The sequence below is a fragment of the Zeugodacus cucurbitae genome, chromosome 2 (assembly GCF_028554725.1).
Source record: "Zeugodacus cucurbitae isolate PBARC_wt_2022May chromosome 2, idZeuCucr1.2, whole genome shotgun sequence".
Taxonomy (NCBI): domain Eukaryota; kingdom Metazoa; phylum Arthropoda; class Insecta; order Diptera; family Tephritidae; genus Zeugodacus; species Zeugodacus cucurbitae.
In genome coordinates, this window is record NC_071667.1 from 35,764,193 (window position 1) to 35,781,329 (window position 17,137).

General features: G+C 37.5%; 1 protein-coding gene across 5 annotated transcripts in view; it reads right to left on the reverse strand.

The window, feature by feature from the left end:
- Positions 1-17,137, reverse strand: part of LOC105220076 (neprilysin-3) — a 307,341-nt gene that overhangs the window by 109,036 nt on the left and 181,168 nt on the right. For 4 of the 5 annotated variants that reach the window (XM_054226088.1, XM_054226089.1, XM_054226087.1 and 1 more), the window contains 2 exons: positions 8,187-8,462; positions 7,642-7,898 (listed from right to left, as the gene is read on the reverse strand). In XM_054226088.1, coding sequence (XP_054082063.1) covers positions 7,642-7,898; positions 8,187-8,462 — 533 coding nt within the window. The remainder of the gene's footprint in view (positions 1-7,641; positions 7,899-8,186; positions 8,463-17,137) is intronic. The other variant, XM_054226090.1, reaches the window with a different exon arrangement.

Below are 17,137 nucleotides of genomic sequence, written 5' to 3' on the forward strand. Positions count from 1 at the left end.
AAAGTTCAATAGAATAACGAAAATCATCATAAATAGTATATGGGGACTGAGGTAATTCCTAAACCGATTTCACTCGTTTTCACCACCAAGATACAACGTATCGAAGACTATACGCTCACTTAATTTAATATTAGTTATAATTAGGTATATGGGATCTGGGGGAAGTTATGACCCAATTTTTACCATTTCAGGTACAGAGAGAAACTGTTATAAGAAAAAAATTCAGAGGGAATGAATTACATTAAAATATCTGAGGGATTTACCTATATTTTCGGTGAAAAATTAACCTTAGGCACTGAGTTCTTCATGTTTGATATCAGGGGCCTTGAAAAGTCATGGTTCGATTTTGACAATTTTTCCACAAGTGATGTCACAGCTCAAATACAGTATTTGTGTAAAGTTTTATTCCGCTAGCTTCATTGGTTCCTTATGAATACATTATAAAGTGAACGAATCAGATGGAATTCAAAATTGGGTTATATGGGAAATAGACGTAGTTGTGAACCGATTTCGCCCATATTCCACCCGTGTCATCAGGGTGTCAAGATAGTGTTATGTACCGAATTTCATTGAAATCGGTCGAATAGTTCTTGAGATATGGTTTTTGACCCATAAGTGGGCGACGCCACGCCTATTTTCCATTTTGTAAAAAAATCTCAGTGCAGCTTTCTTCTGCCTTTTCTTATGTAAAATTTGGTGTTTCTGACGTTTTTCGTTAGGGAGTTAACCCACTTTTAGTAATTTAAGGAAATGGCTAAAAGAAACGACTGCAGAAAGTTTGGCTTATATAGCTTTATTGGTTTGCGAGTTATATACAAAAAACCTATTTGGGGGCGGGGTCACGCCCACTTTTCCAAAAAAATTACATCCAAATGTGCCCCTCCCTAATGGGATCCTATGTTCCAAATTTCATTTTCATAACTTTATTTATGGCTTAGTTATGACACTGTATAGGTTTTCGGTTTCCTCCATGTTGTGGGCGTGGCAGTGGACCGATTTTGCCCATTTTCGAAAGCAACCTCCTCAGGGTGCCAAGGAACATGTGTTCCAAGTTTCATTAAGATATCTTAATTTTTACTCAAGTTATCGCTTGCACGGACAGATGGACGGACAGACATCCGGATTTCAAATCTACTCGTCATCCTGATCATTTATGTATATATAACCCCATATCTAACTCTTATATTTCTTGGTGACACAAACAACCGTTATGTGAACAAAACTATGATACTCTGTGCAACAGGTTGCGAGAGTATAAAAATATCAATAATGGCAACCGGTCTTTAAGCCATCTTTATCCATTGAGAAAAGGATAGAAAAAATTCCACGGGAAGTAAGACTTCCAGCACTAGATCTTTGAAAAAGGTGCTTAAAATGTAACAAAGATAAAATTAATATTCCTGCAAAAACGGATAAGTCAACACGCTGGAATCTCATAAAAAGAGAACAATTGCCGTTCAATTTGCGTCGTCCCTTATTGAATACCGACGTCAAGATGACAACACAAGAAATCGCAAGCTTGAGAGCACAAATCACTGCTCTGACCACAACGCTCACTGAAACTCAACAAATATTGAATTCGTTCGAAACCTACGCAACACCTAACGTCACAGTCACAAACCAATTCCAGGACTGTACACCAAACATCACAGATTAATCACAAATTAACTTAGAAGTCTTCATAACCTTACCAGTCCTCAAAGGCGATATGAACCATTATAAGTCATGGAGAAAACGTGCCTGGAGAACATCAAGAATTACGCTACTACACACATGTACTACACGGCACTCTTGATTGTACATTCCAAAATTCCAGTAGAGGCGGCCGATATTTTAATAAACCGCAACACCAAATTCAACTTTTATTCCATAATAAACCGTCTCGATTATACTTATGAGGATCAGAGACATCTGTATGTTTTGCTCGAAGGAATGAAAAGAATAAAGCAAGGAAAAAGAACTCTGGTAGCTTTGATAGAATATGCGAACCGGGAAGCTGTGAGGACATTCATTCTCGGTCTATAGTCACAATCCGAAGGACTTAGAAACCACTTACGCTATCGCAAGTACTATAATATAAACTCACAATTCGACGTTCCGCAATCATCACAGTACCAAAACTCAAGCAGAAGACATTACGAGGAACCACAAAGGAACAGACCTAACGTACAGGTGCAATACAATCAGACTGCACCCAGGCAAAAGCACCAACCAATAGACGTAGATTCATCACAACAATACACGAGATCCTCAAATCCCAATAGGAATCATTCCAAACCACAACAAAACAGTTATAACCGTCAATTACAAGGACAACCTCCAAATAATCAATTTCGCGGAAACCCTAAAAAAAGAGAACAAAATCCTTCATCTCATAATTCCAACGTACAGTAGAAATTTCAACGTGTAAACCAGAAACGCTGACCGTGTCTGCAGCGCCACTGCAGGGATATAGGCAAACTTATTAACATCCTGATTGACACTGGAGCAACAAACAATTATATAAGTACAAAATGTAACTTAGGTAAGTCTATTCAAATTAAACCTGTAAAAGTGAAAACTCTTCATGGTTACTCAATAACCAAATCAAAAAAATAAATTACAGATGCATTAGAAGAATTTGATATGCTTCTGGGTGAACAGGGTCTTAGGAAAATTGAAGCAGAGATCAACCTTTTCGAGTACACGCTCAGTTATAAATATAGGGCCAAGAAAGAAAGTGAATCTGTGCAAAAAATAAATTATACGGTTAATAGTGAAAAATATAGAGCATAAATCGAATAAATTATGCAAAGAAATGAAGACAAAAATGAAGTGCTACCAATCGCAAAAAAAGGTACCGATGAACAAGGGAAACCCAAGCGCAGAATGGTCGTAGACTTTCAGAAACTAATCACTGAAACTGTTACAGATAGATACCCCATACTGGCTATGACCATACATAATTTAGGAAACGCAAAAGTATTTTCAACTCTAGACTTAAAGTCCGGCTTCCATCAGATCCTTATTAATAAATCAGACAGCGAAAAAACGGCTTTTAGTGTAAATGGAGCTAAGTACGAATTTCTTCGTACGCGTACGGCCTGAAAAATGCCCCATCTATTTTTCAAAGATGCGTGGATGATATCCTTAGACCATATATCGGGAAGTTCGCGTACGTCAATATAGGCGATGTTCTCATTTATTCTTCCTCTCCTGAAGAACATATCGAACACATCCGCATAATCATAAATACGCTTCACCAGGCCAATATGAAAATCTCTAACGAGAAATCTCATATTTTCAAAGACTGTGGAATACTTAGGGCATATAATTAAATACAACAAGATTACAGTTGACCTAACAAAGATACAGACTATTAAAAATTTCCCTATTCCTACAACACTGAAGGAACTCAGATCCTTCTAGGTCTCGCAAGTTACTATAGAAAATTTATATTAATTTTGCAGCCATCGTCAAACCACTCATTACGTTCCCCAGAGGAGAGAGTGCAAAAATAAAAATCACTTTAGACGAACCTGCGCTAGAAGCACTGAACATCATATAATAAGAACTGCAAGCCCAGGTTGAACTCTTCCAACAAAATTTTAACAAACCTTACGAATTAACCACAGATGCTAGCAATTACGCTATAGGAGCCGTATTATTTCAAACCAAAAACCCATATCATTTATTTCACGAACGCTCAGTAAAACAGAACAGAATTACTCCACAAATGAGAAAGCGTTACTCGCAATTGTGTGGTCACTATAGAAACTACGTAACTACTTGTATGGTATTGCAGATTTAACAAAATACACCGACCATCAATCTCTAATATTCTCTATATCAGAAAAAAAAATTGGAAAAATTTCATTGAAGAATATGGTGCAAAAATCGTTTACAAACCTGGACATCAGAACGTGGTCGCTGATGCACTTTCTCGTCAGCAAATAAACAACACTTTAAATTCTGAGGACTCCCAACATTCAGCATAAAGCTCACCAACACTAACACTCAAACGAGTAAAACAACCAGTCAGATCAGAACCCCGTCGAAATATTCTCACAATCAATATTAACCTAACAGCCGACACACGCTCTTTTTTAATACGAAAACTGAATTATTAGACAGACTAAAAAATGTAATTAGACCAAAGATAACTAATGCTCTGCAAATAGGCGAGCAAATGTTATTTTACGTCGAAAATGACATTATCGACACATTTCCAACTGTATCGATTGTACTAGCGCAAAAATTTGTGAACACACACAGACGTGCTCACAGAAACTACAAAAATAACGCACAGGAAATCTCGCTCAGATACTACTGGCCAAACATACGTGACGCTTCTAAAAAAAAAGTACAAGACTTCGAAATCTGCCTCGCAAACAAGTATGAACGCCGACCAAATAAACAACCAATAGGATCAGCACGGATACCGAACAAAGTAGGCAAATACATAGACTTAGACTTATTTTTTATGAGCAATAATATGTACATTAGTTCAACCGACAAATACTCCAAATTCTGCCATTTGAGACAAATACCATCAAAGAAAGACACATACAAATATGATGACGAGATACTGTCACAAATATACCCAAACGCAAAGGTTGTAATGACTGATAACGAGTCAACATTTACAGGCATATGTGCACAATAAATATACAAGCCATTACAAATAACGCATACCAAACCTCCAGCCTATCATTCGACATAGCACAATTATCGAACTCGCAAAAGTTTTAGCGCATCAATACAGTTTGGCTCCTGACGAACAGATATTTGAAGCAGTCCGACAATACAACAAAACAATCCATTCGGTAACCAACCACAAACCCGAGGACGTGTTTTTCAATCCTGGCATCAAAGAGCGTCTTCAACAAAAAGAACAGAGAGTTATGCGATACCATAACCGCTATCGCAAACAGCTCAAATACAAATAAGGAGAGGTACTATATTCAAAAACACATAGACGAAACAAAAACGAAAAAAAATACGTGAAACATATAGTAAAAAGACAACGGAGAAACAATAACGACCAATAAAAGAGTAATTACAATTAAAAGAGTAAGGACAATATCAGAGCAAAAGCATGTACGGAATAGTATTTACCTTACTTTTCTCTATCGCACTTTGCGACAATATTATGGATTTAAACCATATGGATTAATAACCACGATGACCTTGTGGAAATCAAAACTTCACTTAATTCGCTAATAGAAAATAATAATAAGCAAAAATTAATTAATTCACAGTTCGAAAGAATACTCGAAAGCCTTGATCCTAAAGCAATAACCGAAAACACTGTTATATCAGAAGTTTATAATGAACTCAAATCAATAACTAACACCATAAATTTTGCAAAAACAAATAATTTCTACTCTGGCACATTAAATTTGAAAGACGTGTACGATTTAAAAAACCATGAAAAGTTAGATCTTCCAATAATTAATATATTAGAATATGCCGACATTCATATATGTTATCTACAACAAGCAATTACATATAATAACTTAAGAAGGAGGAGAGTTAACGACATAGCCTCGCTCCGGGTTACACACACACTCACATACATCTTATCTGTTAATATGCATCCTAAACAAAGACGAACTATGTAAACCGATAGAACTTGTTTTGACATGCACTATACAATAGAAAGAATTATTATTACAATAATAACCAAACATGCATTATCTAGAAATGCATTCTCAATATGTAAACAACAAACATCTGGCAATGGAATAATCCACTGCAATAACCACCTCCGCATCTCAACAATAACAAACAAGTGATAGCAAGATAACAGATATCGAATTACAACAAAGAAGTTGCAAGCAGATAACAGCACCCGCTTTTCATTAGTATAAATAGCTGTAAGATCTTATATTAAATTTAGTTCTTAAGAATATCAATAATGGCACGCATTTCGGCGTAGAAATAAAATTGTTTTCTTAAACTCATATCGTGTAAACGATATTAACTCTCGACAGGACATTGTATGCAATATTGAGGAGACTAATACCACGGTAACTAGCGCAGATTGTGGTGTCTCCCTTTTTATGGACTCCCAATCATCGGGTATGCTTTCTTCCGACCATATTTTACAAAAAAGCTGATCCACGCACCTTATCAGTTCTTCGAGTCCGTATTTAAATAGCTCGGCCGGTAAACCATCGGGCCCCGCCGCTTTGTTGTTCTTCAAGCGGGTAATTGCTATTCGAATTTCGTCATGGTCGGGATAGGTACCGGAAGCTGAAGAAGGAAGCGAGACGCATTTGCAGACAAAAAAAGAAAGAGGCCGAAAAGAGTAATACGGGTACAATCTTCTATAAGAGTGTATAGCTACGTACACCGATGGTATCGATATCTTTGGAAACAACACCCGCGCCGTTAGTTCTGCCTTTTCCAGTCTGGATAAGGAAGCAAAACGTATGGGTCTGGTGGTAAACGAGGACAATCGCTCTTGCCAACAGGTGCTACTATGGACTGAGTCCCTACGGTCCCTTAAACATTGGCAACGGCGAATATCGCAGAAGATGGAATGATGAGCTGTAGGTGTTATTCGACGACATAGACATAGTTCAGCGAATAAAAAGACAGGGGCTACGCTGGCTAGATCATGTTGTTCGAATGAACGAAAGTGCTCCAGCTCTGAAAGTGACCAAGGACCAAGTGGAGAAGGATCTGGCTTCACTTGGTATTACCAATTGGCGCCAACTACCAAAAGGAGAGATGCGTGGCGCGCTGTTGTTCACTCGGCTATAACCGCATAGGCGGTTTCAACGCCAGTCAAGGAGAAGAAAAAGTATTTTTTTTATGCATAAATGATGCTTGTAGCTTAGTTTAGAACTGTAATTAGCAAAAATATGTTTCAAGTTCAATCATAACAAACGACGGTTTAAAAAGGTGTCGATTCCCAAGGAGGAAGTAAGTTTCTTACTCGACCAAAAATCTACCAGAAAAATGGTGATAGTTACAACTGTGAAGAATAAGAAAAACAATATAGAAAAGAAAAAAGTTTATCGCATAACACAGATACATATATACTATTTTGACAAGCCCTGTTGTTCTTGTCGTGTCATTGATCGTTCAAAAAAGAATCGATGCCAAAGAATACACTGACATTATTATGTGGCGTGACTGTGATATAATTGAGCCACCTGGAATGACCTCTCAGAGCCGTTCGATACCAAACGAGGTTTCAGACAAGGTGTCAGTATCGTGATGCTGGAAAAAATAATACAAGCTGCAGAGCTAAATATGGCGTACTCCGACGGCACGTCATTGGCTATTATGACTACTACCAGCTCCTGTCTATGGCGAATGATGTTGCTTTTGAAAAATTCGCCTCAAGAGAAACTTTTAAAAATCTACTATCTCAGTTTTTTCTCAATAGCAACGTAGGTTTCTATAAACATAAATTGCATAAGGTAATTAGTTTTAAAGTCTCAACAAGTTGTTGAACAAAAAAGTGAATATTTGACATAAATCGGATCATTCTAACTGTGTTAAATAAAACCTTCAATTTAATGCAAAAATAATTGATTTCCTTTCAATAGGTTTCATATTATTATCACTTTACGATTAATGCAAGAGTAATACCAGCCGGCAAATTTTAAAACTCAAAGATAATACGTTTTAACTTCGTGTACTCACGCATCATGAGAATTTCTATCCATTTTTATCGAAGTGGGGTCTATTTTATTTCGTCCAAATATTTTTAATATATTTTCAAACCAGTCATCTGAAGATATATCCATAGATTCCAACTCCATCGCTGCTAACGTGATATTAGTAAAGCCATTCCAAGGATGCGATTGAATTCGCAGAGACGATAGTTTAACTAATGCTGCTCCTTTAAGTGATGGCGCTCGTTTTAAATAAGCCTTAAGTGATTTGAAGATAAGTTCGGTCTGGAATATAAATAATCAAGTATAGAATATGTCAAACATAAAATATATTTATAAACATGGTAATATCGTACGTCTAAGGGATTCATAAAGTGCCATGAAGTTATATATCATAAATAGAAATGTTGAAATTACACAATGTTTGCGAACGAATTTTATAATGGTGTTATGGTAAAACAACTATTAATCAGCAATGCATCATCAATTTTTTTTAAACCAGTGTAAAAGTTTATGGCTTTATGATTTTACAACGCGTTGTGACATTTTTTGAGTCCCCTAACGTAATTATACCCTTTTTATAGCGTTCTTAAGATCCCTTCCTGCATGGTGAGCCACAAAAATTGCTGATGTTATATCGGGAAGAGCCCACATTGTAGCACGCGTACATATTATAGGATTTGGAGTATCTGGTGGCAATATTCCAAGAGTAAAAATAATAAGCATCGAATTATGAACAACACGAGTTGAATATTTTACAAGCAATTCTTCTATTGCTTTAATATAATCTGGACTTCGAACAACAATAGGCTTATTCCAATTATATGGCACTAGATCGGTCCAATTAAGCTAGAATTACAATAATATTTAAACATAAATGATTATAATAACAATAAAGGAGCTAAGTTCTGGCTGAACATGTCTACATTCTAATAACAAGGCGAAGTTCGGGTGTAACCGAACATTTTATACTCTCGCAATTTATTTAGTTAATTTTATTAATATAACAAACAATTTGAACCTCATATTGGTCATATATATGGTATATAGTCCATTGAAAATTGGAAATGCTAATATAAGTTATATGGGAGCTAGGAGACCCGATTTCACTAATTTTTAGCACGGAGACATATGTATTATTGGAAGAAAAAATATTTTCTTTATATTTCTCCAAAATATATGAGAGACTTACCTATATTTGCGGTAAAAATTTATTAGAAGCACTAAGGTCCTCATGTTCCATGTATGGGGCTTTGAAAACTTATTGTCCGATTTCGGAAATGGGTTACGCCATAAATGGGTTACGCCACGCCCATTTTCCATTTTGTAAAAAAATCTGAGTGCAGCTTCCATCTGCCATTTCCTATGTGAAATTTACTGTTTCTGACGTTTTTCTTTAGTGAGTTAACCCACTTTTAGTAATTTTCAACCTAACCTTTGTATGGGAGGTGGGCGTGGTTATTATCTGATTTCTTTAATTTTTTAACTGTATTAAGCAGTGGCTAAAAAAACGACTGCAGGAAGTTTGGTTTATACAGCTCTATTGGTTTGCGAGATATGCACAAAAAACCTATTTGGGGGAGGGGCCACGCCCACTTCCCCAAAAAAATTACATCCAAATATACCCCTTCATAGTGTGATCCTTCATATCAAATTTCCATAGCTTTATTTATGGCTTAGTTATGGCACTTTATGTGTTTTTGGTTTTCGCCATTTTATGGGCGTGGCAGTGGTCCGATTTTGCTCATTTTCGAAAGCAACCTTCCTATGGTGCCAAGTTTCATTAATATATCTTAATTTTTACTCAAATTACAGCTTGCACAGACGGACGGACGGACAGACAGACATCCGGATTTGAACTCCATTCTTCATCCTGATCACTTTGGTATATATAACCTTATATCTAACTCGTTTAGTTTTGGGTGTTACAAACAATCGTTATGTGAACAAAACTATTATACTCTCTTAGCAACTTTGTTGCGAGAGTATGAAAATATGAAAAGTGGAAGTACGCAATTTAATAATCGAACAAATCTTAGACCATCAGTTAAAAAATTTACCGTAAAATCACACGAAGTAAACAGTCGACGCTAGCGGCAGCTTACCTAAAGCAGTAGCAATATAAATGAAAATCAGCAATCTGTCGAGTACAATTTTTGCTACTGCGACTGCCGACATTCGACACAACAGCAAAGCAAGAAGCAAAAAAATGAAAACGGCGACGGTTGCTGCTATTTGATTTTCGTAACTGTTTGATTTTTGCTTCTGCTTCGACTGCGACTTTGGATTTTTTTCCGAAGCAGATTCCGAAGTCATAGCTCATTTTAAAAAGTCGCCGACAGTCAAAGCAGCACTGCAAATTTTGCTTGCACTATTGAATTATTTATTTATCCAAAAGAAGAAGAGCAATAAAGATCGGATAATTGTTTGCCGTCAGCTATTGCACTCTTCTTGTTTAAAAATATTGATATAAATACATACACACACACACGTACCTATTTGCTTACATACGAACTACCGATCTATTTCGTATAAATATATTGTTGGTAGCGGACACTAAAGCGTGCAGCACATACCACAAAATAAAGACAAGACCCAACAGGAAATTCGAACGTTGACCCAATTGAAAAAGAACAAATCCTCAAATTTTTGTGTGGCAAATTTATTCACATATTTCGCGTATATATTATACAAATATTTGTTCTCATCCAATTATGAACACTATTAACTCTTAATACTCGAAACAAAGTTGTTTTTTCCTTTTTTCAACCCAAGATATTCAAAGTTTACTCTTCACCCGATATATTGAAAATTTCTTCTACCAGTCACCACGACCGATTTAATCGAATTTGTGGAAGTTTATTTCCAGACTCAGACTAGAGAGAAGACAGTTTTTACTCTAGAAATCAAGAGTTGAACTAAATTTGCTTTACGAGGAAGCGAAAAAACCACATGCTGCTATTCGCAGACTTTCTCGCGAAACCCAAGAAACTATCGACTTTAACAAAGTCAAAGATAGATATAATAAATGCTATCTAATGTACCTCTCTTTTTTAGCATCAATTAATGAAGATGTCGATATACGTAAACACAGGTGTCAAACCAACTAATAAAGGAAACCCGCAGAAACCTCAGTAACATTTGACTGGGACATTTGTTATGGCTTACTAGAGCTGTGTCATCCGCAAAAGTGGATGTCAATACATTATTATCTGTAGAAATGTCTGCTGTATATATTATGTACAGAGTTGGGCCTAATACACTGCCCTGAGGTTCATCTGCTACTTGAACTGTAAATGTCCTATTTCTTATATATGAATCCAAAGTTTTAAGCAATTTGTAAGGTAAAACCTTTTTGGCCTTCATGCTTGACACATTAGCGGTATTGGACAAAGTTGGCAACTCATAATTGTTCTTTGGGCAATTAGTTTGGAATACCTTTTCTAGGTGATTTGCAAAGCAATTTGCCTTTTCCTCATTACTTCGTGCCCAATTACCATTTTATTGTCTTATACGCATGTTGGAATCTTCTTCTTCTTCTTGACGGTCGTAGACACCGCTGATAGCCGAGCCCACAATAGCGCACCACGTATGTCTCCTTTTGGCAGTTTGGCGCCAATTGGTAATACCAAGTGAAGACAGGACCTTCTCCACCTGGTCCTTCCATCGGAGTGGAGGTCTCCCTCTTCCTCGGCTTCCACCAGTGGGTACTGCATCGAAAACTTTCAGAGCTGGGACACTTTCGTCCATTCGAACAACATGACCCAGCCAGCGTAGCCGCTGTCTTTTTATTCTCTGAACTATGTCAATGTCGTCATATAACTCGTACAGCTCATCGTTCCATCGTCTGCGGTATTCGCCTTTGCCAATGTGTGAAAATGAGAGACTTGTAGAGTTTGGTTTTTGTTCGTCGAGAGAGGACTTTACTTTTCAATTGCCTACTTAGTCCATAGTAGCACCTGTTGGCAAGAGTGATTCTGCGTTGGATTTCCAGGCTAACATTGCTTTTAATGCTGGTTCCCAGGTAGACGAAATTATCTACAACTCCAAAGTTATGACTGTCAACAGTGACGTGGGAGCCAAGACGCGAATGCGGCGACTGTTTGTCTGACGACAGGAGATATTTCGTCTTGTCCTCGTTCACCTCCAGGCCATACGCTTCGTTTCCTTATCCAATCTGCAAAAAGCAGAACTAACTGCGCGGGTGTTGTTTCCAATGATATAGATATCATCGGCGTACGCCAGTAGCTGTACACTCTTATAGAAGATTGCACCTTCTCTATTTAGCACTGCAGCTCGTATTATTTTCTCCAGCATCAGGTTAAAGAAATCACACGAGAGTGAGTCACCTTGTCTGAAACCTCGTCTGGTATCGAACGGCTCAGAGAGGTTCTTCCCGATCCTGACGGAGCTTTTGGTGTTGCTCAACGTCAGCTTACATAAAGGCAGCTCCTTTTTGTGCTGTCGAAAGCAGCTTTAAAGTCGACAAATAGATGGTGTGTGTCGATCCTCTTTTCACGGGTCTTCTCCAAGATTTGGCGCATGGTGAATATCTGGCCATTTGTTGATTTTCCATGTCTAAAGCCACACTGATAAGGTCCACTCAGTTTGTTGGCGGTGAGCTTTAGTCTTTCAGACAGTATGCTCGATAGAACCTTATAAGCGATGTTAAGGAGGCTTATCCCACGATAGTTGGCGCAGATTGTGGGGTCTCCCTTTTTGAGGATTGGGCAGAGTACACTGATATTCCAATCGTCAGGCATGCTTTCTTCCGACCATATTCCGCAAAGAAGCTGACGCATGCACCTTATCAGCTCTTCGCCGCCATATTTGAATAGCTCGGCCGGCAATCCATCTGCCCCGCCGCCTTGTTGTTCTTCAAGCGGGTAATTGCTATTCTAATTTCTTCACGATCGGGCAATGGAACATCTGTTCCATCGTCGTCGATTGGAGAATCGGGTTCGTCATCTCCTGGTGTTGTACTTTCATTGCCATTCAGCAGGCTGGGGAAGTGTTCCCTCCACAAATACAGTTTACCCTAGTCATCAACAACTAGATCACCTCTGGTGGTCCTACAGGAGTGTGCTCCGGTCTTGAAACCTTCAGTTAGTAGCCGGACTTTTCGTAAAATTTTCGAGCATTACCCCTGTCGGACAGCTTGTCAACCTCTTCATACTCACTCATTTCGGCCTCTTTCTTTTTTGTCTGCAAATGCGTCTCGCTTCCCTCTTCAGCTCTCGGTATCTTTCCCATCCCGCTCGTGTTGCGGTCGATCGCAACATTGCGAGGTAGGCAGTCTGTTTTATCTCCACTGCGAGACGACAATCCTCATTATACCAGATTCCATGATGGAATCTACTGGTGGCTTAAAAGACTTTTGGGCTTTCCAAAGAGAGTTTTGCTTGTTAGAATTTGGACGCAGTTTCTTTATGGCGATGTATCTGCCATTCGCGTCTAGCTTTTGTCGTTCACAATCGGATTTCACAATCTTATTTCATTATAAGTGATTTTTCTAAAACCTTAATGTTTCTTTTTGGTGTTGCCAAGACAGCTGCATTAGTTACTACATCATTAAATTCTTCTATACTTTTATCAATATCTCTTCCTGTATTTATTTTTAAATCAATCCTAATGTGGCTACTGATATTTTTTCTATATTTCAACCAGTTTGTTTTATGAGTTGTTAGAGAAACTTTCGGCTCAACTACCATGGGCTGTTCGCATAACTTTATTAGTACAGGAGAATGATCAGAAGATAAGTCAGTACATGTATCTGCTGTTATTAGCGATCTATCTATATTTTAGACTACAGCAAAATCTATTAAGTCTGGTATTTTGTTTCTATCACTGGACCAGTATGTAGGCTTGCCGGGTTATTGTGCTTATTCATAACAGTGTAGTACAGCTGTGCTTTCGGATTAATAAGACGAGAGCCCCAGTAGACATGTTTTGCATTGTATTTTAATCTCCACCTGCTAGAAATCTTGGACCTAGTGTTTCAAAAAGGTCTTTAAATTTGCAATCTGTAATTTTAAAACGAGGTGGACGGTATATAGCCGTTAGAGTTTGGTCCGAACCCCGATTTTCAAGGATATTGATGTGGCTTGTAACTGGACTGTAGCATGCGGTTCTAAAGCGTGGTGGCTTAACCGATTTCTAACCAATACTGCTGTTCCACCGTGCACCTTTCTATCTGGATGATTTGTAGCATGAAGTCTATATCCCGGTATAAAGAAATTGTTCTTATTTGTTAAATAAGTTTCTGACATAACATCTATGCTTTTTTCAGTCGAAATCGTATTATCTCCAGTTTGTGTTAGTTTATACCGTTAGCATTCCATATACAAATATTTACTAGTATACTCACTTTTTAGACAATAAGGTCTGTAGCATTTGGTTTTGTGCTTTGATTAAACCTTAGATCATGTTTTTCATGCCAGATATAAATTGTGTCATATGTACATTGAGTAAGGTTTAGGATCGTATTTATACCTCCGGTGGATTTTGGGGTTGTTGCATTTGCGACTATTCTTAGAATTACCAGGTTTCGAACTCTGGTCTGTAATTTCCATATTTTCGCTACGAGGGATATTCATCATTTGGTTACGACGATCTTGAATTTCAAGCATTGTACCGGACTATTTTTCAACGGTTATTCTACGATGTAACAAATATTTTTTGTTGTAAGTGGGTTTCATTTATTTTAATTGGAGGTACCCTTCGCATCGTCGTTCGATCCATTGCTTAGTATGGCAAATCTGTTGCCATTTAAAGTTCCAGGCTTATTTGTATCAAGCATGGCGGTTGGATTTTTTTGGATTTGACCGCTGACTTCAAAGGACTTGACGTAGCGGTCAATACCAATCTGTACAGATGGTGTTTTTCTTTTTGGTACATACTCACCTTGCATTGTTTTTCCCTTTGGTATCCGCTCGTTTGCTGGTACCTGCTTGCTTGCTGTTCTGTTGATCCCTTTTGTTGATCGGCTGAGCGCTTCGATGACTTATCTTTCTCACCGTTGGATTGTTTATTTGTTGGAGCAGATTGTGTAGGCTCAACAAAGCTGAAGTAGGCGTTCAGACAATGCCCAAGTCTGCGCAGCCTCAGCAGCAGGTTATGAAAATAAAATTTGGAATATAGGATCGCATTAGCGAGGGGCACTTTTAGATGTAATTTTTTTTTTAAGTGGGCGTGATCCTGCCCCCAAATAGGTTTTTTTGTATATATCTTGCAAACCAAAAAAACTGTACAAACCAAACTTTCTGCAGACGTTTCCTTTAGCCATTTCCTTATACAGTCCAAAAATGAAAAAAATCGGATAATAACCACGCCCACCTCCCATACAAAGGTTTTGTTGAAAATTACTAAAAGTGCGTTAACTCACTAACGAAAATTGTCAGAAGCTCTAAGTTCTACAGAAGAAATATCAGAAAGAAACTGCACTGAGATTCTTTTACAAAATGGAAAATGAGAGTGGCGTCGCCCATATATGGGTTGAAAACCATATCTTAATAACTCGATCGATTTCAATGAAATTCGGTATATAACACTTTCTTGACACCCTGGGCATGATATGGGCGAAATCGGTTAACAACCACGCGTACTTCCCATATAACTCAATTTTGATAGCAGAATTAAGATAGCAGAATAAATCTTTATGCAAATACTGTATTTGAGCTGTGACATCACTTGTCAGAATCGGACCATGACTTTTCAAGGCTCCTGATATCGAACTTGAAGAACTCGGTGCCTAAGAATAATTTTTCACCGAAAATATAGGTAAATCTCTCAGATATTTTAACGTAATTCATTCCCTCTGAATTTTTTTCTTATAACCGTTTGTTTAAAATCGGGTCATAACTTTCCCCAGATGCCATATACCTAATTATAGGTAATATAAAATTAAGTGAGCGTATAGTCTTCGAGATATTGTATCTTGGTGGTGAAAACCCAAGTTTCATTGAAATCGGTCGAGTAGTTCCTGAGATATGGTTTTTGACCCATAAGTGGGCGGCGCCACGCCCATTTTCCATTTTGTAAAAAAATCTGAGTGCAGCTTTCATCTGCCATTTCTTATGTCAAATTTAGTGTTTCTGACGTTTTTCGTTAGTGAGTTAACCCACTTTTAGTAATTTTCAACCTAACTTTTGTATAGGAGGAGGGCGTGGTTATGATCCGATTTTTTTCATTTTTGGACTGTATTAGGAAGTGGCTAAAAAAACGACTGCAGAAAGTTTGGTTTATATAGCTCTATTGGTTTGCGAGATATGTACAAGAAACTTAGTAGGGGGCGGGGCCACGCCCACTTCCCCAAAAAAATTGCATCCAAATATGCCCCTTCATAGTGCGATCCTTCATGCCAAATTTTATTTCCATAGCTTTATTTATGGCTTAGTTATGGCTCTTTATGTGTTTTCGGCTTTTGCCATTTTGTGGGCGTGGCAGTGGTCCGATTTTGCTCATTTTCGAAAGCAACCTTCCTATGGTGCCAAGAAATAAGTGTGCCAAGTTTCATCAAGATATCTTAATTTTTACTCAAGTTACAGCTTGCACAGACGGACGGACGGACGTACAGACAGACTCTCTTTAGCAACATTTGTTGCGAGAGTATAAAAAGCAAAGACAATAGTCCTATTAAGTGCGATCAGAATTGTGTGTGCTTATCGGACCGTATCACATGAGGCAGTTGGAGTCATAGCAGGCATCATGCCCCCAGACATAATGGCCAAGGAAATCAAGAGAACATACATATGATAAAACAAAAAGCTCTGGAAGGCGGCTAACAATAGATGAGAAGAAACAGGAAAGACAAAGTTGTCTAAATGAATGGCAGAAACGTTGGATCTGCCAAAGGGAAGTGAACGCAGGCAAACCGCCTACGCATTCACAACTGGTAACGAGTGCGGATTATTGAAAGTGGTGCAAACAAAAGAAAATTCCAATAAATAAAAAAGTGCACACTTTCAGTTTTTGGCTTTCCCTTTTTAAATACATACATACATATATATCAATATATACATACATTTATTATACATATATACATATTATATATTTGAACCCACGTATGTTCATATCTAAATGTACAAAGTTGAAGTGAAATAATAAGGGATTTTGGGATTGCGGTAGCCATTCTACTTAAATATAAATCAATAAATTATTTATTAAATAAACAAATTAAATAAAATATATATTTAAAATTAAAATTATTAGTTTTTTCGCAATTTTTTCGAATCATTTTTCACAATTTATCGGTCGGTTTTTCGTAATTTTTATCGATTTTCGTACATCAATTTAAATCTATTGTGGTGTTGCTCATTTTGCATTTTTTTCAATTTGGCTGTTCGTTATTAGGGAATGGATATTTTTTTCGTTTTCGTGAATTGATTCCCAATATTTTCAGAAATTATTCTGTTGCCACATTTCCTTTTTCGTGAATTTTAATTCAAGCAAAGCAAAATGAGCAAGCCAAAGCCAACTATCGCTAACCTGTCTCCAAGTAAAGAGTTGACGGACTTAAAGTCGTT